The 20,489-nt window shown below is 45.4% G+C and overlaps 2 protein-coding genes across 4 annotated transcripts in view; one reads left to right on the plus strand and one right to left on the minus strand.

Annotated features, from left to right (window-relative positions):
- crtc1a (CREB regulated transcription coactivator 1a) overlaps positions 1-9,304 on the plus strand; it is a 36,077-nt gene extending 26,773 nt beyond the window's left edge. For all 3 annotated transcript variants that reach the window (XM_048975808.1, XM_048975809.1, XM_048975810.1), the window contains 3 exons: positions 243-329; positions 1,706-1,886; positions 2,045-9,304. In XM_048975808.1, the coding sequence (XP_048831765.1) occupies positions 243-329; positions 1,706-1,886; positions 2,045-2,256 (480 nt within the window). In that variant the 3' untranslated portion in view covers positions 2,257-9,304. The remainder of the gene's footprint in view (positions 1-242; positions 330-1,705; positions 1,887-2,044) is intronic.
- A 310-nt stretch (positions 9,305-9,614) lies between these two features.
- Positions 9,615-19,410, minus strand: LOC125708360 (cartilage oligomeric matrix protein). Its single transcript, XM_048975807.1, has 19 exons — positions 18,547-19,410; positions 17,005-17,078; positions 16,862-16,913; positions 16,416-16,567; positions 16,092-16,229; positions 15,533-15,610; positions 15,274-15,420; positions 14,651-14,755; positions 14,464-14,571; positions 12,879-13,038; positions 12,650-12,768; positions 12,508-12,560; positions 12,189-12,382; positions 11,898-12,076; positions 11,616-11,664; positions 11,211-11,407; positions 10,764-10,936; positions 10,510-10,649; positions 9,615-10,065 (listed from the first exon to the last, which is right to left on the minus strand). Exons 1-19 carry the CDS (start codon positions 18,701-18,703, stop codon positions 10,004-10,006), a joined length of 2,337 nt encoding a protein of 778 aa, XP_048831764.1. The 5' UTR covers positions 18,704-19,410; the 3' UTR covers positions 9,615-10,003.
- Positions 19,411-20,489: the final 1,079 nt, after the last annotated feature.

The raw sequence follows: 20,489 nt of genomic DNA on the forward strand, positions 1-20,489 counted from the left end.
AGTGGACGTGTGGCACTCTGTTGTTTCCTGCTCCCGTTGCCTCCTTGTTTGTCCAAGGCGGGGTTTCTCCAGCCGGTCCTTGGGGCCCCCAGGCAGTCCACGAGCTGGGAGGGAACAAAAACGTGGCCTGTCTGGAGGTCCCCGCGGACTGGCTCAAGAACCTGGTTTAAGGGGCGTCTGTGGGCCAGCGTGTCCTTGCAGTCTGAGCCGCTGCGCTGAAGCCCTCCGCCCTTCTGTTTTAGCACACTTCTGCTGTGGGCAGCATCTTCGGTGACTCTTTCTACGACCAGCAGCTTACATCCAGGCAGACCACTGCCCTCTCCCACCAGGTACGTGAGCTGGCGAGTCGGGGCATTTGAACAGGAGTTTGAATAGAATCACGCGCACACACAAGCGTATCCTAGGGCTGGGCGATGATATATCGATTTTATATGCCGCATGAGCAATAATTACCAGGACTTCGGATCAAAGGCCAAGCATTTGCCCGGACGCCAGCTTTTTGGTACTATACTGGTATTTATTTACGCCCAATATCTGGTATGCAGATAAGTAGTACAGCTAAAATATGACTGAGATGCGTTTTGTGACACCCAAAGCTTACTAATCTTTATTAAATTTGGTTAGCGGAGCACAACACATCAGGCTGTGTTTGGATTGCTGTGTTTGGATTGCTGTGTTTGGATTGCTGTGTTTGGAATACCTTAGTGCAATTTGTGAAGTGTCAGTGAAGAAAGGAACAGCTCAGCAGCCCCGATACCTTTTAAAAAAGGAGATCTTGCGGATAAACAAGGTAAAAAGACACCGGTGGTGTGGTGGTACTTTTTGCAGTTTACAGTGTAACACATTTATTAAACATAAGTATATGCCAAATTTGCTAACTTTTGCGCGTCATAAAATGCCTCATTGATATTTTAGTCGTACTATTAATCTGCTTAACAAATTGTGGGCGTAAATAAATGTCCGTATAATACCGAAAACTGGCGTTTGGCCAAACGTTGTGCCTGTCATCTGAAGCCCTGATGATTATTGCGCATGCGTGATATAATATTGATATGATATTGCCCGGCCTTAGTATCTACCCATGAGGGCCTTAAGGTAGAATTATTCCTGCTGAATGAGCACCTTGATTAAAGCATTAGAGGACATTATTTAACATGTCATTGGTTAGAAACTTTATCTTGTGCAGTGCTGTTATAGCCAAGTCATTTTGATTTATCTCTCTTGTTTTTAGTATATGGTGCAAATAATTTTTGATATAGTTAAATGAAACGAATAATAAAATAAAATGCGATTCTGGTATTAATATCACACGTAGTCTAGCCCTAAAATACACTACAGCGATTTTTCAGATTCAGTGCAAAATACCCTGCTTTGCATTGTGATGTCACTGAGCACCAGTAACAGTTACTTACGCCAGTGAAAAACTAACACTTTTGGTGCTTTCTTGAAGTACCATACTGTTTTTTTTTTTTTTTTTTTTTTGAAGTGCCAAAAGTACGGCAGCCATTGCAGTGGAAAAGTGCCCTTAGCTTAAAATTTTCCCTCGTTATGCGAAATGTGCCGTATAAGACTGATTTAATTCACGGGCTTGGCCTGTTCTTGTTAACTGTACCACAGGGAGGTGCACAATGTTGTCTCTGATCTGCCTCACGCCGCCGTCACTCTTGCTTACATTATTCCGCCTGCGTTCTCCATTGCGGCCCAGCTTGAGCAGTTCAACATGATTGAGAGTCCCATCAGCTCCAACAGCCTGTACAGCCAGTGCTCCACCCTGAACTACACCCAAGCAGCAATGATGGGATTGACAGGTAGCCACGGCAACCTGCAGGACTCCCAGCAGCTCAGTTACAGTAGCCATGGCAACATTCCCAATATCATTCTCACAGGTATGGTACCATCTTTATCCTGCTTATAACATGGCCTTCCAAATCGGACACCTTTGTCTGCTGTCAGATTCCTAGCTCACCTCATGTTCAGGATTATAAAACTCTCGTGTTGACGATGTCGATACCGCAGCTACAGCTGACCAACCGGTGTGTTTCAGTTACTGGAGAGTCACCACCCAGCCTGTCCAAGGAGCTCACCAGCTCCCTGGCCAGTGTCGGTGATGTCAGCTTCGATGCCGACTCTCAGTTCCCGTTGGACGAGCTGAAGATCGATCCTCTCACACTCGACGGATTGCACATGCTCAACGACCCAGACATGGTCCTGGCCGACCCCGCCACGGAGGACACTTTCCGGATGGATAGGCTGTAAACGCAGGACCGCAGGCAGCAGTGTTAAGTACCCAGAGAGTTTGGGGAGAGGAGGGTTGGGCCATGTGACTGTCTGCTTGCACATCAGCCCTGCCTCTCTCTGCAGTTCCCACCATTTCCTGTTATGACCCTTTTGATGGGCTGAGGGAAAAAATATATACAAACCAGAAGGGAAAAGATTCCCATAATGTCCAGTAAAATGAAGCTTGTCTTTCTCAGCTTGTGAATTCATCTGTGTTATTTATATGCTTGCCATACGTTTTTCTGCATTTGACAGATTTTAACCAGTTGTCAAGTTTTGTACCATAGAGACGTTAAGTTCACTGATTTTAGAATCAACATTTTAAGCTAAGAAAAACAACAAAAGTGGGCTGGTTTAATTTCATTTCCATTTTGTATATTTTCCATTACGTCACCCTTTTTTCATTTTTTTTTACCCCAACGTTCAGCTTGACTGTTCACCTCATGGCTTTGCTCCCTGTGTTTTGTGTGTCATTTTTTTCCTGTCTTGAATGTGCTCAGTTTTGACAGTCAGATTTTCTTGAATGCGGGCAGTTATGTTGCATATTAGAAATGCCATTGTCCTCCCCCCCTCCTTCTGTAAATTGACCAGCATTCACTGCCTGTTTTGGTTCCCTGCCAAAGTTTTAATACTGGCTTTTATGTCTCTGTTGTCATTTGTTTTTATTTATTTATTTATTTTTGAGGTTAAGGAGTATTAATCCTCCCAACACCAAATGAAAGTTTTTGTTGCAGTCGGGGTATTTCTTGGTACCCTGAAAGGTACAGTCCATCAGCTCCCATCTCACGTCGCCTGATTGATTAAGTATTCATACTTTGTTGTGAACGCTGACACAGTTAATCAACGTCACTGACATAGTTTAAGGATATAGTCACGTGGTATGGCGCCCTCTGTTAGTAGTATTGAGCATTTTTAATTGTACATACTTCATAGTGATGAGAAATTTGTCCATGTTGGTTCTTTGTTTACATGGTGTTGGTCCTGCTGTTTAATTTGTGCGCAGAAACGATCCCGCCTCGTTTAATATTCGATAAGGCGTCTCCACGCTGCAGGTTTGCTCTGCGGTGAATTTGCCACGCGGAAGCTATTGGGCGTCCTCAGCTTCCCGGCTTTCTTCTGTGTTTGTGTATCTGCTCTTCTTTGACTGAAGGGCCGCAGGCCGATAATGCGGGAAGACAGGAACGGCTGGCGGCAATGAACTCATCACTGTGAGATCACCTGACTTTGCCTTACATGAATGAGATGCTGTTTTCAAGTGTCTGGTACTTAATGTGAAAATGTATTTTTCCTAATGTCTCTGTTTGTTTTTGGCTTTTTATAGATTTTTTTAAATATGTATATTGAACGATGTATTTGTGGCAATGTAGTGTAAAAGCTTGATTAATTGTAACTTCTTGACCATTGTCGCGTCCATAACATTCAGGATCCTCAGTGCGCGCAAGGGCGGGCGGATTACTACTCCTTAAAGTGCTGGATGTTGGTGTTAGATCATGCGCTTCTATTGCTTATGTACGTATTTATGTATGTATTTATTTATTTCTGTATTTATTATTATTTATGCTGTCTCTCCCTCACTACGTGCATGGTTTCCACCCGGCGGTCGGTTTCAGCAGGGTCGCGTGCGCTCTGCCCGTGTACGGTGTCTCCCCCCCCCCCCTCACCTCACCTCGAGCTCCTATTGGCTGTGCAGATCGACTAAATTCACCCCACTGCGCATGCGTTCGAGATTCCTATGCAAGACAAATTAAATAGTTCACTATCATGTAACACACAGAACAACGACGTATTAGAACCATTTGGCAAACATATAATTTTATTCGAGTGCAACTGCAGTATCTTCCATTACTGTGACATTGGACATTAAAAGTTATGAGTCAGTACAGGCGCCATACAGATATTAAATTAACTCAAATTTCTTTCACTGGCAAAATGGAAGCTTGTATATTCTGTATATAACTTTTTAAACGTGCATGATAAATATAGGAAATTTGGAAAATTGCCTTTATTAAAATCGGTTTGTTGGATGAAATTCTCAAGTGGGGGGGATGCTGATTTTTAATTTAAGTCCATTTAGTGTAAATCGTGCTCCTGCCAGATGGAAATTTACTGTTCCGACACTCATATCTCCCCGCTTGTACCAGTAACGAACCAATACAATTTAATTTAACGAGGAAGAAATTCAATTAGGAATCATTAATCCTATCCTCTGTCCCTAACCCTGCTGAGGTTTTTCTTATTTGCTTGTGGCTCCTTTAGTTAATTCTCATAAGAGGTCACGTCCCTGTAATTGGTGGAGTGAAAAGCTTGTCATTTGTGCCATCTTAATCCTGCCTGCTGCATTAAAATGCGCCGCAGTTTACCGACCCGAGGACCCTCATACGGAGGGTTTCGCCTCCCTACTCTCGCTCATATTAGCCTTCATTGGAAAGAAAGACGATATGTGCACTTCGTAACGGACTTGTATATTCTCTGCAACAGAGGTGATGTCTCCTTCATCGGCTCCCAGTGTGAACCCGCTGGTGACTTTGCAGTCCTGGTTAGGCTTTTGGGAGCTGTCGTATCTCAGTGCACACCTGAAAGGGCTCCTAACTAGTGCAGCTTGTTCGTGCTGGACGTGGCCTCGGCATCCGTGTTTAAAGGTACGTGTAGGTGAGTTTACAGCGCAGCTCCGCATGCGTAGGAAGCGGCGATCACCTGCTGTCAGAGTTACGCGCTGTGGCTTTTCCATTCAATCCTGGCGATCGAGACGGAGCTCCTTTCAGCCTTGGCAAACTGTGATGTAAAATATTTCCTAAAATCCAGACGGGTGTTGTTTATGATTATTATTATTTGTAACGTGTTTGCAGCATAACCTTGACAGTTATCATTATGAGGGTGCCCTGGCTTTGGAAATGAAATACAGACCTCCAAGTTAAAATCGGGGTGGAGGGAGATTTTCTTTCAATATTTCCCATTACGCAGATCCGTGTGTGGTTGTCCTGCTTTGTTAATCTTTATTTTGTTCATCAGCTCAGCGACCTTAAACACAGTGGTGTTTCTGAGTCTGTGAAGGCATCTCTGTGTTCCATTTTCCCTCCTGTGCCCTATATGATACCCTTCTGAATTTCAGTACGTTGTTTTCTTTTTAACCTTCCACAGTAATGTAAGATTTGCGACCATATAATATTATACTGGAAAACTTTACCCTTTTGCAGTCCAGTACTGTATGAGTTTATATATTTTTTCCCGTCTTGGGATGCCATATTTTGAGTTTTTGTGTTAAATGCCAGTATAAGATCCTGATCTGTATTAACGTGCTGGAGGAACGTATGGACGATGGCGGACTGTTGGATGCAGCTTCTGCGTAGAGTGACTTACCGCGGGTTGTGTTTCAGCTGCACTGCAATGTTAGCATGCATGTCAATCAGTCCCTGTCACTTACGTCCTTCTATTACCAGTTTTTAAGACTTCTGCATGTTACCGAATCCAGTGGCAAAATTATAATCGCTGCTTGAAAGGGGTTTAGTATCCACACCTAGAAAACTGACAGGTATGTAAGGAATGTTTTTAGACCTCTTAATCTGTCTTTAAACCACTTTTGAAAATGGCAACATGTTTATATGCAAGGGGAAATTTGTCTAATACTTTCTGTTACGTTTCCTTTACAGTGTCAGTCGTTCACTTAGGAGGGGTGGGACTGGGGTACTGGGTCTGCTAGTGTTGTGTTGGGGGAGTTTCTGTTAAATATTGTTTCATCTTCATACAGATGTTTAATCTGCATGAACTTTTGTTTTTGTCCTTGTTTCACGCATGGTTTAAAGAGACCTACTGTGCATTATGGTGTTAATTGGACTAATTTGTAACTTGTTTTCTTTGTGTTGGTTTCAACATTGTTGACTATTGCTGTCTATGAACTTGGCAAACATGTAATTCAGCTACAAAAATAGGAATGACTCTCTTGATATAATATTTATTTGCACATATGTTTATGTGTTGCAATTAACATTCCGATGTCTGCAGTCGATCTTGCATGGATTTATCCAGGTTTGTGTTCAAATAAGTCAGAAGATTAATCTGAATAGTTCTTATGTTAATGTAGAGAGATTACTGATGGGATTTCCTAAACCAAAATCCATGAACGAAAGTGAACTTTGGTTGAAAAATATGTGCAGCCCTCCCAGATTTGAATACCCAATATTTCAAATATTCTAACATATTTTTCTGTATTTATGTTCTGTTTCTTTGTTCAGTGTTTCTCTGTGCTGTTTAAAAAGCTTTATACCAGACAGAGTATTTATGAAGAGTGAGGAATTTCTCATTTTTCTGTGCAAAGATTAATTAAAACATTTGAATGTCAATAGAGATGCATCCACTAAAACCAAAACCGGTCAATTGCAATATTTTCACTTTTAGGAAAATGCCTTTTTGTCTAAAAATTAAATGGCACTTGGAAGCTGTTTGTGTGTCAGAACTGGCTGTGGTTGGTACACAGTCAACCCAGTAAACGAAACATCCTTTCGGTTTCCGGGCTTCACAAACATGAAACTTAGCGAGTCGTAGCTTTAATCATTGTTTATTTCTGTGAAGAACATTTCAGTTCTGTTCATAAATTGCTGATTTAAAGTGAAATTTTGGCCATTTGAAGAAATGAAGTCATAGGAGGTGATTGGTTAGTGAGTGAATTAGCGCTCAAGTTTCCTTAAAGCTGGGAATGAGCAGCTTTTTTTAAGGTTAACAGAGAGACTTTCCCCACAGGCTCCTCATATACTCTCTGCTTGTGCCCCTGTTTAAATGCTTTACCCCAGGGTTGTATAAACATTTCAACTGGAAGCTATGCAAATCATAAAAGCACCTGCTAAGCAATTAGGTTTGTTTATTACAGAGTCAGGGGCTTCAACTTGGATGACTCTTGCTGTCCTTAACTTAATGATATAAGTGTTGTTGCCTTACGTCCTATTGTACCTGCCTGGTGCTCAGACAAGGCAAAGGTCAAGTTTCAGGCTAGTAAAGGAATATTCTTTTTTAATTGTCTTTTATTCATTTTTATTGTTCAGCAGTCTGCGGTCCCATCTCTGGCCCACAGGAAGGACTGTTGGTGTTTAGCCTGCTTGTCTGCTGAGTTGAACTCAGTCGCACTTGTGTTGTGACATTGTGCTTAAAGACTAATGCAGTGTTACCTGGCGAAGCTGTTATGTGGGGTGGGGGGGGGGGATGTGTCCCTTAACCTGTTCTATTGTTCGATTTCTCCCTAAACGTAATATTTTTGCATATTATGGTGTATATAAAGAAAGATAAGCCAACATGGTGAATCCCCCCAGGAAAGATATTAGCTATTTTGGATAAAAATTATATATGGTTATATTCGTCAGTAGTGGAACTGAATACCGACGTATGTCTTGATTGCAGAATGTGTTTGGGTTATTATGTTTTAATATAAATTTGTGCTAATTAGCTTCTAATGATAACAGCCTCTTAGCGTAATATACAGCCATTTGTTTTTGGAGTATTTTGCGGAAATGTGGACGAAAGGCCTTAGAACTGAAAATCACGGCTTTTAAGTGTAATGGATTTCGGGGGGGGGGGGCTTCATGCAACCAGGTCTACTGAAATGGCCGTAGGAAATATTGAGCAGTTGTAAGAGTTCTAATTTTCAGGCAGTCTTAGATGCCCCTCCCCCCCCGATCTTCTTGTCTTTGTTTACTGCGTTTTACCGTTTCTCTTCTGGATTGTAATTATTCCCACCTCATGGAAAACTCTTGGGAATGATTCATTTTGCAAGGTTATTTTACTTTTGGTGTTATGGCATTATGGGTGCGAGAAGTGTCCCGATAAAGGCGTGCTGTCAGGACGCCAGTGCGGATACTGCGGTTTGCTGTCCCCCCAAAGCCTCTCTAACAGCTAGGCCATGTGCCCCGAAGGGCTTGGCAGGCCGCTCTTCATGCTGAACGTATCCAGCTGGATGGCCGAAGCTTAAAACTGAGCCCATGGATGCTTCAGAGGATGGTGTCACTTAGAAACAAAGTTTACTGTTCGCTGCCTGCATTCATGAAGCAGTTTGACCATTAAAGACGGAGACCAGGGGAACCTGTGTTCACAGCTTCCTGTCTTCGCTTGCGGCTGCATATATAAACGCGCATTTCATTTGTGTTGCTTTTGATTTCTGTAAATATGGAAAAACCCTAACGGTGCCAGCTGTGTATGTGTATAACCTGAGGCCGAGAAGCCGGATCTGACCTTCTCTGGCTGAAAATACCACATAAGATATAAGGCAGTTTCATGATAGGACTTTTCTATGTTTTTTTTTTATTATTATTTTGTTTAAGCATTCGCTGTGTTATGTAACTATACAGTGCATGTCCTATATGCTACCCATCCTCCTAGAAAGGATTGTAACGGGGGAATTGAGGCGACAACAAACATGAACATCAAACGCTTTTGAGCTTTGCTTCAGTCCTCCAAGCCCTCGCTCTACCATCGCGTCCAAAGTCTGTTTAATTCAGTGCTGCAGAAGGACACACAAACGGTGAAATGGATCGATCATAACTCAAAGCTTAACAGAAGTATAGTATCAGTGTTGCAAAAAAAAGGTTCTTTAATTGAAATTCACTGACACGAGGCAAGGGCGACCAGTGTTACATTCTCTGATACAAACATTAAAGGAGATGCGACTCCCTGGGGTCTCTCATCCAGTGGCAGCTATATCGTACGATTCCTCGTCTGACTTGCGCTTCGGTGTCGTGTAGCGCTCCCAGAGCTGCTCCCACTCATCTTATCAAATATGCAAAACTCTGATGTTGGCAACACGGCTCGCTCATCCAGGTAGGTCTGCAGAGCTGCCCCTTTAAGACAGAATTATTCTGCTTTGAATTAAAAGCTTTTTATATTGACAGGTATGAAAAGAGAAACCAGTCACTGGCTATAGGTATGTGCGAGTAACAGAGGCATTGCAGTGGTACCTTTTGAAGTACATTTCGTGTGTGAAGGCTTCTGTCTTTGTAAACGCATTACTATTTGTAAATTAAATGTAATAAAATGAGACTGACAAACCCGCAAGAACATCAGGGTTTTTTTTTCTGTTAAACACACATTAGCGGGTCTGAATTTTCCCCATTATTAAGTAGAACTCTACGTCCTGTCCCCAGCTGTGTGTGTGTGTGTGTGTGTGTGTGTGTGTGTGTGTGTGTGTGTGTGTGTGCGTGCGTGCGTGCGTGCGTGCGTGCGTCCTGTGACAGTCCGGGATTTTCTCTGCATTCGGCGCTGGATGTGAAGTGGCGCATCCCTTACTGCTGATAATTATATGGATGACGGGACCTTCGCGTGTCACTCTGTCACTTTTGTATTGTTTTGCACGCAGTCGCTGTTGTTAAATCACATTTTATTTGTACCTGGTACTGTACAGACTTCTTTCCCAGTCACACTCGCTTCACTCGAGCTTCCCTGCGTCTTTCGCATGCATGATCTGCTTCACATTAGCTTAAGTCTCAATGAAAAGCTTAATTTACAGAGTAAACTTAACTGACGCATATCTTCCCCTTCACATCATTGCCCCATCTTGAACAATAATTTCATAATATATATATATATATAGTTATACATGGACAGACATCTGCTAGTTTGCCCCTCATGTAAACTGCCTTAAGCTGCCTTTTAACTCTCATCCAGACTTCAGAAGCGTAACTGGGCTTTGCTGGGAGCCTGGAGCGAGTTTCCGGGCTGCTGCTGGTCCCGGCTGCACTGGACATCCTGCTCACTGTGGACTGGGCTGCATCTGCTGAATCCTGTATGTTTCAAAGTCTTCTGGAGTGGTGTCTGCAGGGATCGAGAAGCCCAGCTCAGTATGCAGGTGGATATAAATGTAGCCAAGCAGGCCGTCGTGTTCAGCAAGCACATTTACTGTGGTCAGCATCTGCTAAATCCTTTAGGTGACGGGCATTTTGTCTGGGAATGAGAAAGGACTCCCAGCCAAGGTGCCCACTGTGATGCCAGTCACGCGGGCGGCATGGACATGTACAGGGGAGCGAGCTGGACTCACAGAGCCGGGCCGGCTGGTGTTCAGTGCCCCTGCTTCTGGGGCTTAGGAGTCTTGCTCAGAGACCACGCACTACCCCCAAATGACCTAGTTAGTACTATTAGTCCTAGTTAGTTTGTGTAATACAAATATAATAGGAATTTATCATGATATTGTTTGTCACTCATCTGGAGGTCAGGGCTCCTGCTCACGCCTGCTTGTGAGCTCCTCGCGGTTCATCTCACCATTGCAGCGGTAGCGTAGGTCAGCCCAGATGATGTTCTCCTGCGAGAAGCAGAAGACTCCCAGCCTGCCGCCTCGCATGGTGGTGTCGATGATGATGCCGGAGTCCGCTACCATCTGAGGGCCCTCGTAGAAGCGCACTCTGAGTGGTGGGAATAAGCTGTGTTCGGCCCCTCATCCCAAAGCCTCACCCTCCCCCTCATGCCGGCTGCATTCTCTTAGCCCGCCCCCCCCCCCCCCCCCCCGCACGCGGTACCTGATGTAGCCGTCGTGAGGCCTGTGCTGCAGAAACCAGCGGTACGACGTCTTATCCTTCCAACCAACGTTGCGGGAGTCTTTCCACAGGAGTCGGACCTGGCCGCCGGTGTCGCCCGTGTGCCACAGTGAGTTCCGCAGGTGTTCTCCCGGCCCTGTGCCGGACTTCACTGCCTGGCCGGTGCAGAGAAGACAGCAGCCGAAGGAGGCCATTGTCCAGGACAATATAACACCTCTTACATTTATGCATGCATTAAATTTAAGACCCAGTGTGTTTATGACTGATCTATAACAGCTTGTAGGTATCCTGATGTAGGCAGGTATGGCCTGGGCTGCAGGCTTTTGGCAGCCATGTGATTGATAAGAGACTGGAAATGCAAGAGAGAAACTACGCATGATGCCGTGTGCTCCCTCCTGTGTTCGGTGGGAAGTACCACGTGTGCAGTACCTTCAGTTGGATGCCCGGCTCCGCCACGGCCCTGAAGGGGTTGGCCTGCCAGTAAATCTGCTCCACCTGCTTCCACATGACCACGTAGAAGCTGGAGCTGTCCTGGTAGCCGAAGATGAAGCCGGCGTAGTCGTCGTCCGTCACTGTGTTCACGTGAAACGTCCCTTCAAAGTCCACACCATTGAAAGCTGTGTAACCTGGCGGGAAAAAGGCAGAAACGCAGCGAAGATGACTGACCCTGGATCAGCCTGGAATTACTGCTGGCATGATGTCGTCATAATCTGTGATGCAAAAATACTTTAGTTCTGCAGGTGAGTAAATGAGGTGAATCTGATCCCTATTCTGCTTCATTCTGACTGAGCAGCTCTTCTGTACTGAACATTATTAAATGACGACGTGTCTCACCAACAGCCAGTCCGGGGTCACTGTTCATCGTCTGAACGATCTCCCTTCCCTGCAGGCAGCAAAACACACACAGCATGCAAAGTGAGCACTGTGTTGGAGAGCAGATTTCAAGCATGGATCATCACCATCATCGTCATGTTCTTCCCATTTAGCCAAAGTCCAATCTTTTCATTTTGTCTTATACGAGTCTTCAGTATATTGAAGGTAAGCATGCACTGCAGAATACAAAGTCTTATTCTTAAATTAACGCCATTCCCTTCCCAAGCATGCGAAAAGACCGACCTGGTTTAACACCACCCAGTTAGGGTCTATCTGCGCATCCCCTTCCGGGTCTAAGACCACGGTCTGGAAGGCGCGGAAGTCGGTCAGGGTGACCTCTGCGTTCTCCGGGCAGACGTCGATGGTGTCGACGAATGTGTCGTTGTCAAAGTCATTCTCACAAAGGTTGCCAATGCCGTCACCTAGACGGATGAACATCAGGCAAAATATCTGAGGCATGCATGCGAAAAATTCCGCCACGTTATTGGGACGTGCTTACTGAGCCCACAGAAACTGATAAATGGGGAGGTTTACCGTCAGAGTCTTCCTGAAGGGGGTTAGGGACCAACCGGCAGTTGTCTGGTCCTGGGGGCAGTAGATCTGGGATGCCATCATTGTCATCATCGTCATCGCACTCATCTCCAAGACCGTCTCTGTCTGTGTCTAGCTGTGAGCTGTTTATGACAGCTGGACAGTTGTCCCGAGAGTCCTGGTGGCCGTCGCCATCACTAAACAGGGCAGAGAAGGTGGACAACCTTCGATAAACTACTTATTTGGAAAACAATGACCATATCCCTAAACTTGATGATCTTTCCAGATCTAAAATTTGAATGATCCCTGGCAGCAGTAATACCTGTCCTTATTAGTGTCACATGGATCTCCGATCAAGTCATTGTCTACGTCCATCTGTGGCGTGAAACATAACAATCAGTAATTCAAATAGACAACACTGTGAAACACTGTATGCCAGAAAAGAGCAGAAAATAAGCGCAGACCTGGTCGGGGTTACGAACATACGGACAGCTGTCACACGCATCCCCAACTTTGTCTCCGTCTCTGTCCTTCTGGTCAGTGTTGGGCACCACTTTGCAGTTGTCAATATTGTTGGGGATCCCTAAAAAAAAAAGGTGGGGGGGTGTACAGACGAGAACGCGACGACAGCGTTATTGCACTTGATCTGCGAGCAAAACGACTGACTAAGCACTACAGTGGAGGTGTACCGACCATCGCCGTCGACGTCATCGTCACAGGCATCACCGTTGCCGTCCCCATCAGTGTCCTTCTGATCATTGTTAGTCATCAGGCGGCAGTTGTCACAGGCGTCACCGAAATCGTCTTGGTCCACATTCCTTTGGTTCACATTAGCCACTAACACACAGTTGTCCTACCAAAAGAAAAGGAATCCGGTCAGGTCCGTAAGATTTGCCGTTTGTAATTACAGTGGATTTCTAGAGCAGGAACCGTTGTATGATTTGTGCCAGAACTGGCTGTTAGCACATCCTGCACTGCAGGAAAGTACCTCAAGGTGTCCCTGTCAGCACTCCCAACTCTGTCATCACTGGACAATCAGCATACCATAATTAGGATCAATGTGTCTATTTATATGGTTATTGTATTGCTGATTTCTTGAGAACGTGGTTAGTAATAAGGTATAAAGTAATTTAGTTACTGATACATTAATTTCAGTTTGTACTTTTACTGAGCTGGGCCATCGGAGGGACCCGGATACCCTGGCTGATTCAGGGGCCCTGCACTCTATGGGGGTCCCTGGGGGATCCCCCCCCCCCCCCCAAGTAAAATCTAATGAGATATTGATTCACCAAACAAGGTGTGCAAAGTGGGCGAGTTCAAGAAATTCATGGATATTTTGGATGGAAACTTCACTTAGGGCTTTGAAATTCTGACATATTTCAACAGACATAAAGTCAGTTTTACACCAACGTAAACATAATTTAATCATGATTTCCTGAGGCCGCCTGAGATTTTTGCACGGTGCTGTATATTTCTGACGCTTCTCTCGTTGTACTTGTGTCCATCTTTTCCAGGAGCAGACCAGTGACTCTAGCAGCGCTCTGCATTTTGGACTTTGGGTTCTGTAGAGGCGTAAAAGGGCCGGCTGTCCGCATTGCCTGCCTTCCCTGCCCAAGCCAAGCGGCATTTTCCTTCCGTTTGTGTTCGAGTGACTAAACTGGCCCGAGGTCCTTCATGCACACTGTTAGCATTCGTTACATGTGGGTTTGCCCAGCTCCCTACACGTCTGTGTTTACTCTCTTCTGAAACAGTTTAATCTCGCGAGGACACGTGTAATTTTTTGAATCTGACACGCTTTGCGTAGGCTACGTTCACTGTCTATTTAGAGGAGGGATGTCTGGCAGGCTGATGCAGGCTGATGCAAACTGATGGCCTATAGGTTATAGGTGAGCAGTATTAGAAAGCAAATCACACCCACTCATTAACAGTTAGCAGAATGCTAGTTAAGCGGCAGGTCGCATGTTTTATTATATCAGCTTGTAATATCAGTTTATAAGGTCGTTCTTTATTTTGGCAAAGGATGTTAAAATGAAAAAAGTTAAATGGAACATCTGATTAACTTAGAGTTCATGATGATAAACTGATGACTGTGACCTATATGGCTCAGAACTGATATGGGGATGTTTCCCGGAACCCAGAGGCAGTGAAAAGTCCAGTAATGAAATAGCATCTTTTCTCAAAGATATAGTTGCATTAGTAGAGACAATGGATAGTTGTGTAACTGAGATTTGCTGCAGTACCGCTGTGCTCACTGACCAGAGTGGGTCTCTGTACTGACCTCTACGTTGAAGATCCCATCCCCATCAGCGTCTTCGTCACAGGCGTCCCCAATGCCATCACGGTCCGCGTCTTCTTGACCTGAGTTGGGCACCGTCAGGCAGTTATCCTAAGAAGTGCAGAGAGATTATCTTTCGAGGGCCATCGCCTGTGCTGAGCAGCCGTAAGCATCGGCGCATGAAGCTCACCTTCGCACAGCTCTTCTGGGGACATTCCAGCTGCTGGTCAGGGACGCCGTCAATGTCTATGTCCGGGCCGCAGACGTATCCATCGCCAGCCCATCCCACGCCGCACTGCAGACACGCCACAGTCAGCTCACCGCATCCAGGCTGCATCCTCAACTTTTGTACAGATCTTTGTACAAGATCTGTACATCTGTTAATGCGTCTTTGTTAAATTGATATGTGGAACTTGCCATGTCGATTTCAATGATATTTCCGTCTAGTAAAGATTTATTTTATGGCCTTAAAATATGGACCAAGACAAGCATTTGGAAGATGGATTGTTGTGCAGGATTCCTCTGGTTACTCACTTTCCGCCTGCAGTCCAAAAATATGTGGCTGGGTGAGCAGTGTGTGTCTGTGTATCTGTGACTGTGCGTGTCTGTGACTGTACGTGTGTGTGTGTGTGTATGTGTCTGTGTATCTGACTGTGCATGTGGTCTGCCATCCTACCTCCCCCTTGTGCCTGGTAGACAGGCTCCAGGTTAATATAACCCTCTTACTGGATAAACATGGAAGATGGATGGATGGATATTGCAGTGTACACGGGAAAAACGGAAGGCAGTTGTGTCACTATGGTGCCGCCTTACTGTGCACTGGATGCTCCCGTCACGGTGGACGATGCAGTCTGCGTTCCGATGGCAGGGGTTGGACTCTCCGCAGGACTTCTCCAGTTTGCAGCCGCGCTGCTGGTCCCCAACGTGGCCCGGCTTGCAGGGGCCGCAGCGAAAAGACCCCTGAGACCACAGAGTGTGGATTTTCACGTGGTCACATCCCTAGGGATCCAGCAGCGCCCTCTACAGGCAGAATGCATGGGTACAGAAGTACACGTCAAGAAGAAATCCTTACCAGCGTGTTGGTGCAGATGGAATTAGCCACACAGCCGCCATTTCTGTCTCCCTCACATTCGTTTATATCTTTGCAGACCTTTAAGGAGAAAGCAAGGAAGAAGCTGATTACTTCGTTTGGAAGTTATCCATCCATCCGATAGTCTTCTAACTGCTTGTCTTTGTCATGGTCGCTGGATATAAAGCTGGACTCATCCCTGCATGGGATACTGGAAGTCACTGTGAGAAATGTTACAAAGCCAGTGAGCTTAACTCCAAGTCACTGGACCGTGGTAGGAAATCCACAAGCGAACTGCAGAGACACAGAGCAGAAGCTGCACTCGAACCCTCAGCCCTGGAGATGTAAGCCCTGTGCTGCCCCTTATTGATGTAAATCCACATGGGAGGAGGCTGCATGAATTGCTCCAAAAAATCAGCATTTAATATTTTCATATCATGCGTTTTCCCTCCTTTCGGCGTCCCCTGTGTTTTTTTGACACCGTCTATTGGACTGTATTCAGACGTCATTTGCAGTCAGTAAAACAATGAAACAAAGAAGCAGCTTTGTGGTAGATCTTTACCTGCTTGTTGGCAGTGGCAAAGGACAGTCCCACCCCCTGCAGCTGGGGCCCCGTGTAGCCAGCAGGACAGGGGCCACAGCGGAACCCAGGGGCCGTGTTGGTGCAGCGCACCCCCTTGTGGCAAGGCTTCATAATGCACTGGGATGAACACAAAAGAGCACACTGAAGGTGGGGGGCATTTACAGCACTGGGTGGTTCCCTCTACTATAGCTGCCTTGTACCATTAGCATTTATCACTGATCTTAACTGGGTATCTGCATCTACAAGGACTTTCTGTGCGGTTTGCTGCATGCTTGTCTATTATCAGTAACTGGGAAGGTGAACCTCGTCCACATCGGCGCAGTGCGTCCCGTTTCCCACCATGCCCTCGGGACAGGGCCCACACTTAATGCCCCCGCCTGTCTCCATGCAGGGCACGCCGGGGTGGCAGGGGCTGGGCACGCAGGATGGCTGCGGAGGTCTGTCATTCCGCATGCCTGTAGGACAGCGAGCAGAACCAGCTAACAGCCGCGATAACATCAAGCAACCCAAGGCTGAATATGCAGGAAGAGCATGCAGTGATCATGCAGTGATGTCTTTGCAGTGGGAGCACGTAGCTAAACAAAGTAGGTTTCCAGGTGCTGCATGTCTTCGGAGCCCCTTTCTAAGGAGGGGAACAGCTCTTTTTAAAAGATTCCTTTTCACTGTTTTCGAGGCCAGAGCATTGTCCCTGATAAGCTCAACACTTCTGTAGTCCAATATTAAGGAAAGTGTTAAAAATGACACTTTACCGCAAGATTCACACTCCATCACTGTGTTCTTCAGGAAAATAATCTCTTTGATCTGAAAAAACACAGCAGGGTGGTTTGTTAGCTTAATATGTTATATTGTACAAACAAGGCAGTACATATTGCCATAGTAACAGGCGACTTACCTGCTGTTTCAGTAGCTCCTTGATTTCAGCCAGCACCTGATTGGTCCCCTTTATGTGCTTAATGATTTCACCATCTGTCAGCGCAGTGGAAACAAGTCTAAGGTACTGTGCTATGCACATCAGAGGCAGCTTGGTCCTCACCCAGTGAGCTCTCAGTTCTTAGAAATACATTGGCAACAGAGGGGTGCATCGGAGATGAGTGCCTATGTAGAAAATTCTATCTTAATGGGGGATTTCAGCATTTCAAGAATGACCCAAAAGGTGCCTGAAGTCAGAGAGCCTGTTAGTTAATGCAGAGGGGCAAGTCGGAGGGCAGTTCAACGCAAGAAGTTGAGCTGGAGGGTTTTTTAATGCGATAACTTAAGCGAGAGGGTTGTTTAATGTGACAAATCAAGCCAGAGGGTCATTCAAAGCAACAAGCTGAGCCAGAGAGCTGTTCATTAACACAATGGACTCAAAAGGTCTGCTCGTTAATGTGGAGAGTCCAGCTTAAAAAGCCTGTTTGCTAAGTGACAGTTCCAGCTGGAGGGCAATGCGACAAGTCGAGGGGACCTTTTGTCAACACAGTGGGTGGAGATAGAGGGTCCATTTATAAATGCGGTGGGTGGAGCCAGAGGGCTCATTTGGAAATGCGGTGGGTGGAGCCGGAGGGCTCATTTGGAAATGCGGTGAGTGGAGCCGGAGGGCTCATTTGGAAATGCAGTGGGTGGAGCCGGAGGGCTCATTTGGAAATGCGGTGGGTGGAGCCAGAGGGCTCATTTGGAAATGCGGTGGGTGGAGCCGGAGGGCTCATTTGGAAATGCGGTGGGTGGAGCCGGAGGGCCCATTTGTGTACGTGGTGGGTGGAGCCGGAGGACCCATTCAGTAAGACAAAAGGTGAGCTGGAGGGCCTGTTTGTGAAGGCAGCGGGCCTTTGTGGAGGAAGCCAGCGGGCTGTTTATCACGCCGACAGCACCCTGCAGTGCGCTGGGCCGTCAGGGTCCCCTGGGTTGGATGCAGAGGCGGCTGGTTTTTCCATTACTGAGCTTCCCACAGCAAAGGGCCCCTCATCAGCTTACAATGCAGTGCAACGCTACATAGCACCGCGGGTGGTGCCGAAATATTTAGTCAAATTACTTACGTCCATTAATTGCTAACAACTGTTATAAAAGAGAAATGAAATAGGAGACCAAATAATTCTTTGAGTCTGTGGTTAAATTCGAGCTGTTTAACTGGCCATCATATTCCATGGATGTTTCTATTACAGTTCTCAGGTCTGTACTTAAATTACATATTCAGGCCGTAAAATACCCTGAACTTAAATTGTAGAGTCATTATGGCCAAAGTGTAATGCATGCAAATTACTCCTATTGCACTTCAGGAAAAAAATGTTAGATTAAACCTTTGTGGATTTACCTCTAATTTTAACTGCAACAGTAATTTTGCCAACATTTACCCATACATCAGTTACTGCTACAAAGCAAAGTTTGCATCAGTGAAGGAGCCATATGGCAAATGAATTTACATTCTTCACTAGAATAACAGGAAGGATTTTGCCTTTACCTCTGTCTTGTCCAGACACTGTCAAGCAACTCCAGTTTAAAGCAAAAAGAACAAATAAAAAATTCTGCATCTTTTTCGGGCTGTTTTCTGCTGTCCTGCAAACCAAAGAGAGGCTTCGGCAGGCTTCCCGGACAGGGAGTTTTCCTGAAGAGTGCATCAGTGTGAGCTGCTTTTATACCTCTCAGCCTGACTGACCTCAGACACGCCTGCCCTGCTGAGGGTCCCACACGTGTCACGCTCAAACGTGTAAAACATGTCTTTCCTCATCATACTCGTAGCTATAGCTACACTGCAGCTTGACACAGGGAACCATGAAAATGGCCTAAATTTGTGCAATTAAAATACCTTAAAGAGGTCAAGATGAATATGCTATGCAGTTTGATTAATTACGTTTTAAAACAGTAATTAATGTGTGAAACGTGAAAGCACCCATAAATGTGTGTCTATTGCATAATTAAGCCGACTATTTATACATACAGCACTGTGCAAAAGTCTTAGGCAGCCAAAAAATGATGTTTAGATGATCTTCATGTTGGTGTAAAACTATGATTTCATGTCTGCCAGTCTGTCAGCTTGGCCATTTCCAAACTAATGCTGCAATGACTGCAGTATTTACAGCAACCGTCCACACACCCATCTGTTTAACTTGACCACTAGCACAATGCTAATGAATACCTCTGACTTTGTTAAATTAAAGTGAGCTGGTGGTGAAGTTTAATAAATCATGGAATGGCTGGGGTGCCCCTGAGGAAAGGTTTGGGACCCGAAGCGGTGTCCATCCAGCCATTCACCAAGGTATCGGCAACTTTCTGGAGGACAGAAGAAATTTTTACTGTTTTTATTGTGTCACTTTTAATTTGCATACGTTATAATACTAAGTTGTTTTTTGTTCTGAGCAAATGTGCACTTACACATATGTGTGTGTGTGTGTGTGTGTGTGTGTGTGTCTGTGTGTGTTTTCTTATTCCCAGGAGTCCCCTGGCCGATGAAAGCAGCCGTGTGCGGAGTTACTGCCCAATAGCTCTGTGTTTTCATTTGACGCTTCCACATAGTGTCATAATGTCGCCCCATTACGCACCGTCACTGTCTCAGATCGCCTCTGTGTGCTGCTTGAAGACTCTATATTGGGAGACTTCAGCGGACACCACAGAAAAAGGCGTTCGGTCTGATTTGTGCTGGTTGTTTGTGCTGCTCTCCTCCTTTGCCAGTGATTGATTCTCCAGATGCTGGTAAAATTCCAGCTCCTGCCCCCACGAGATTCCGAAAGGTACATCCTGACTTCCCTTCACCTAATTCAGCTTCACGCACCCCCCTCAGCTTTCTGATACTTCACTGGAAAAGCAAACAACAAAAAAATCCCTCCTTTGAAATATTTTCCTTGTAACACACTAAAGAACAGATGCAGGAAATAAAGCGAATAGTATTACCAGGTTACTTCTTGGAAAAAAATACTTTTTTCTTTAGTTTCTGCTGTTAGGGGAAAAGAACATTTCAGGTGTTATATTCTACAGAGATGCATGAGCAGGCATCCTGCCTGGCACAGCCACTGCCGAAGACCCTCTTCTGGGTAAGTGGATGGATGGAGACGCAGCTTTATGTAGAGTTACGTCCCCCTCACAGCCTTCCACTCTATTCTACTCTTGCTACTTTAAGTTTCTGAATGGTAGATGTTTCTCGAAAAAAATAAGTACGACCTACATTAATCACTTCATATAACGGCCAGAGAATAATTTGCGGTTTTTCCCACACTGAGTTTTTAGACCTGGATTTTAATTCCTGCTGTAATTGTGATGCTAATTGAGTTTGCTGCACACTGCTTGCACACAGTAGTAACTCCATGTGGATTTTACAAGCTGATAATCTGCTTCTTTCAGCAGAACCTCTGCAGCCGTTATGGATGCTTGGGCTGGAAGGAATGCGTCGGATTGATTGTTAGGTAGAGC

Source organism: Brienomyrus brachyistius, chromosome 15 (genome assembly GCF_023856365.1).
Source record: "Brienomyrus brachyistius isolate T26 chromosome 15, BBRACH_0.4, whole genome shotgun sequence".
In the NCBI taxonomy this organism is placed as follows: domain Eukaryota; kingdom Metazoa; phylum Chordata; class Actinopteri; order Osteoglossiformes; family Mormyridae; genus Brienomyrus; species Brienomyrus brachyistius.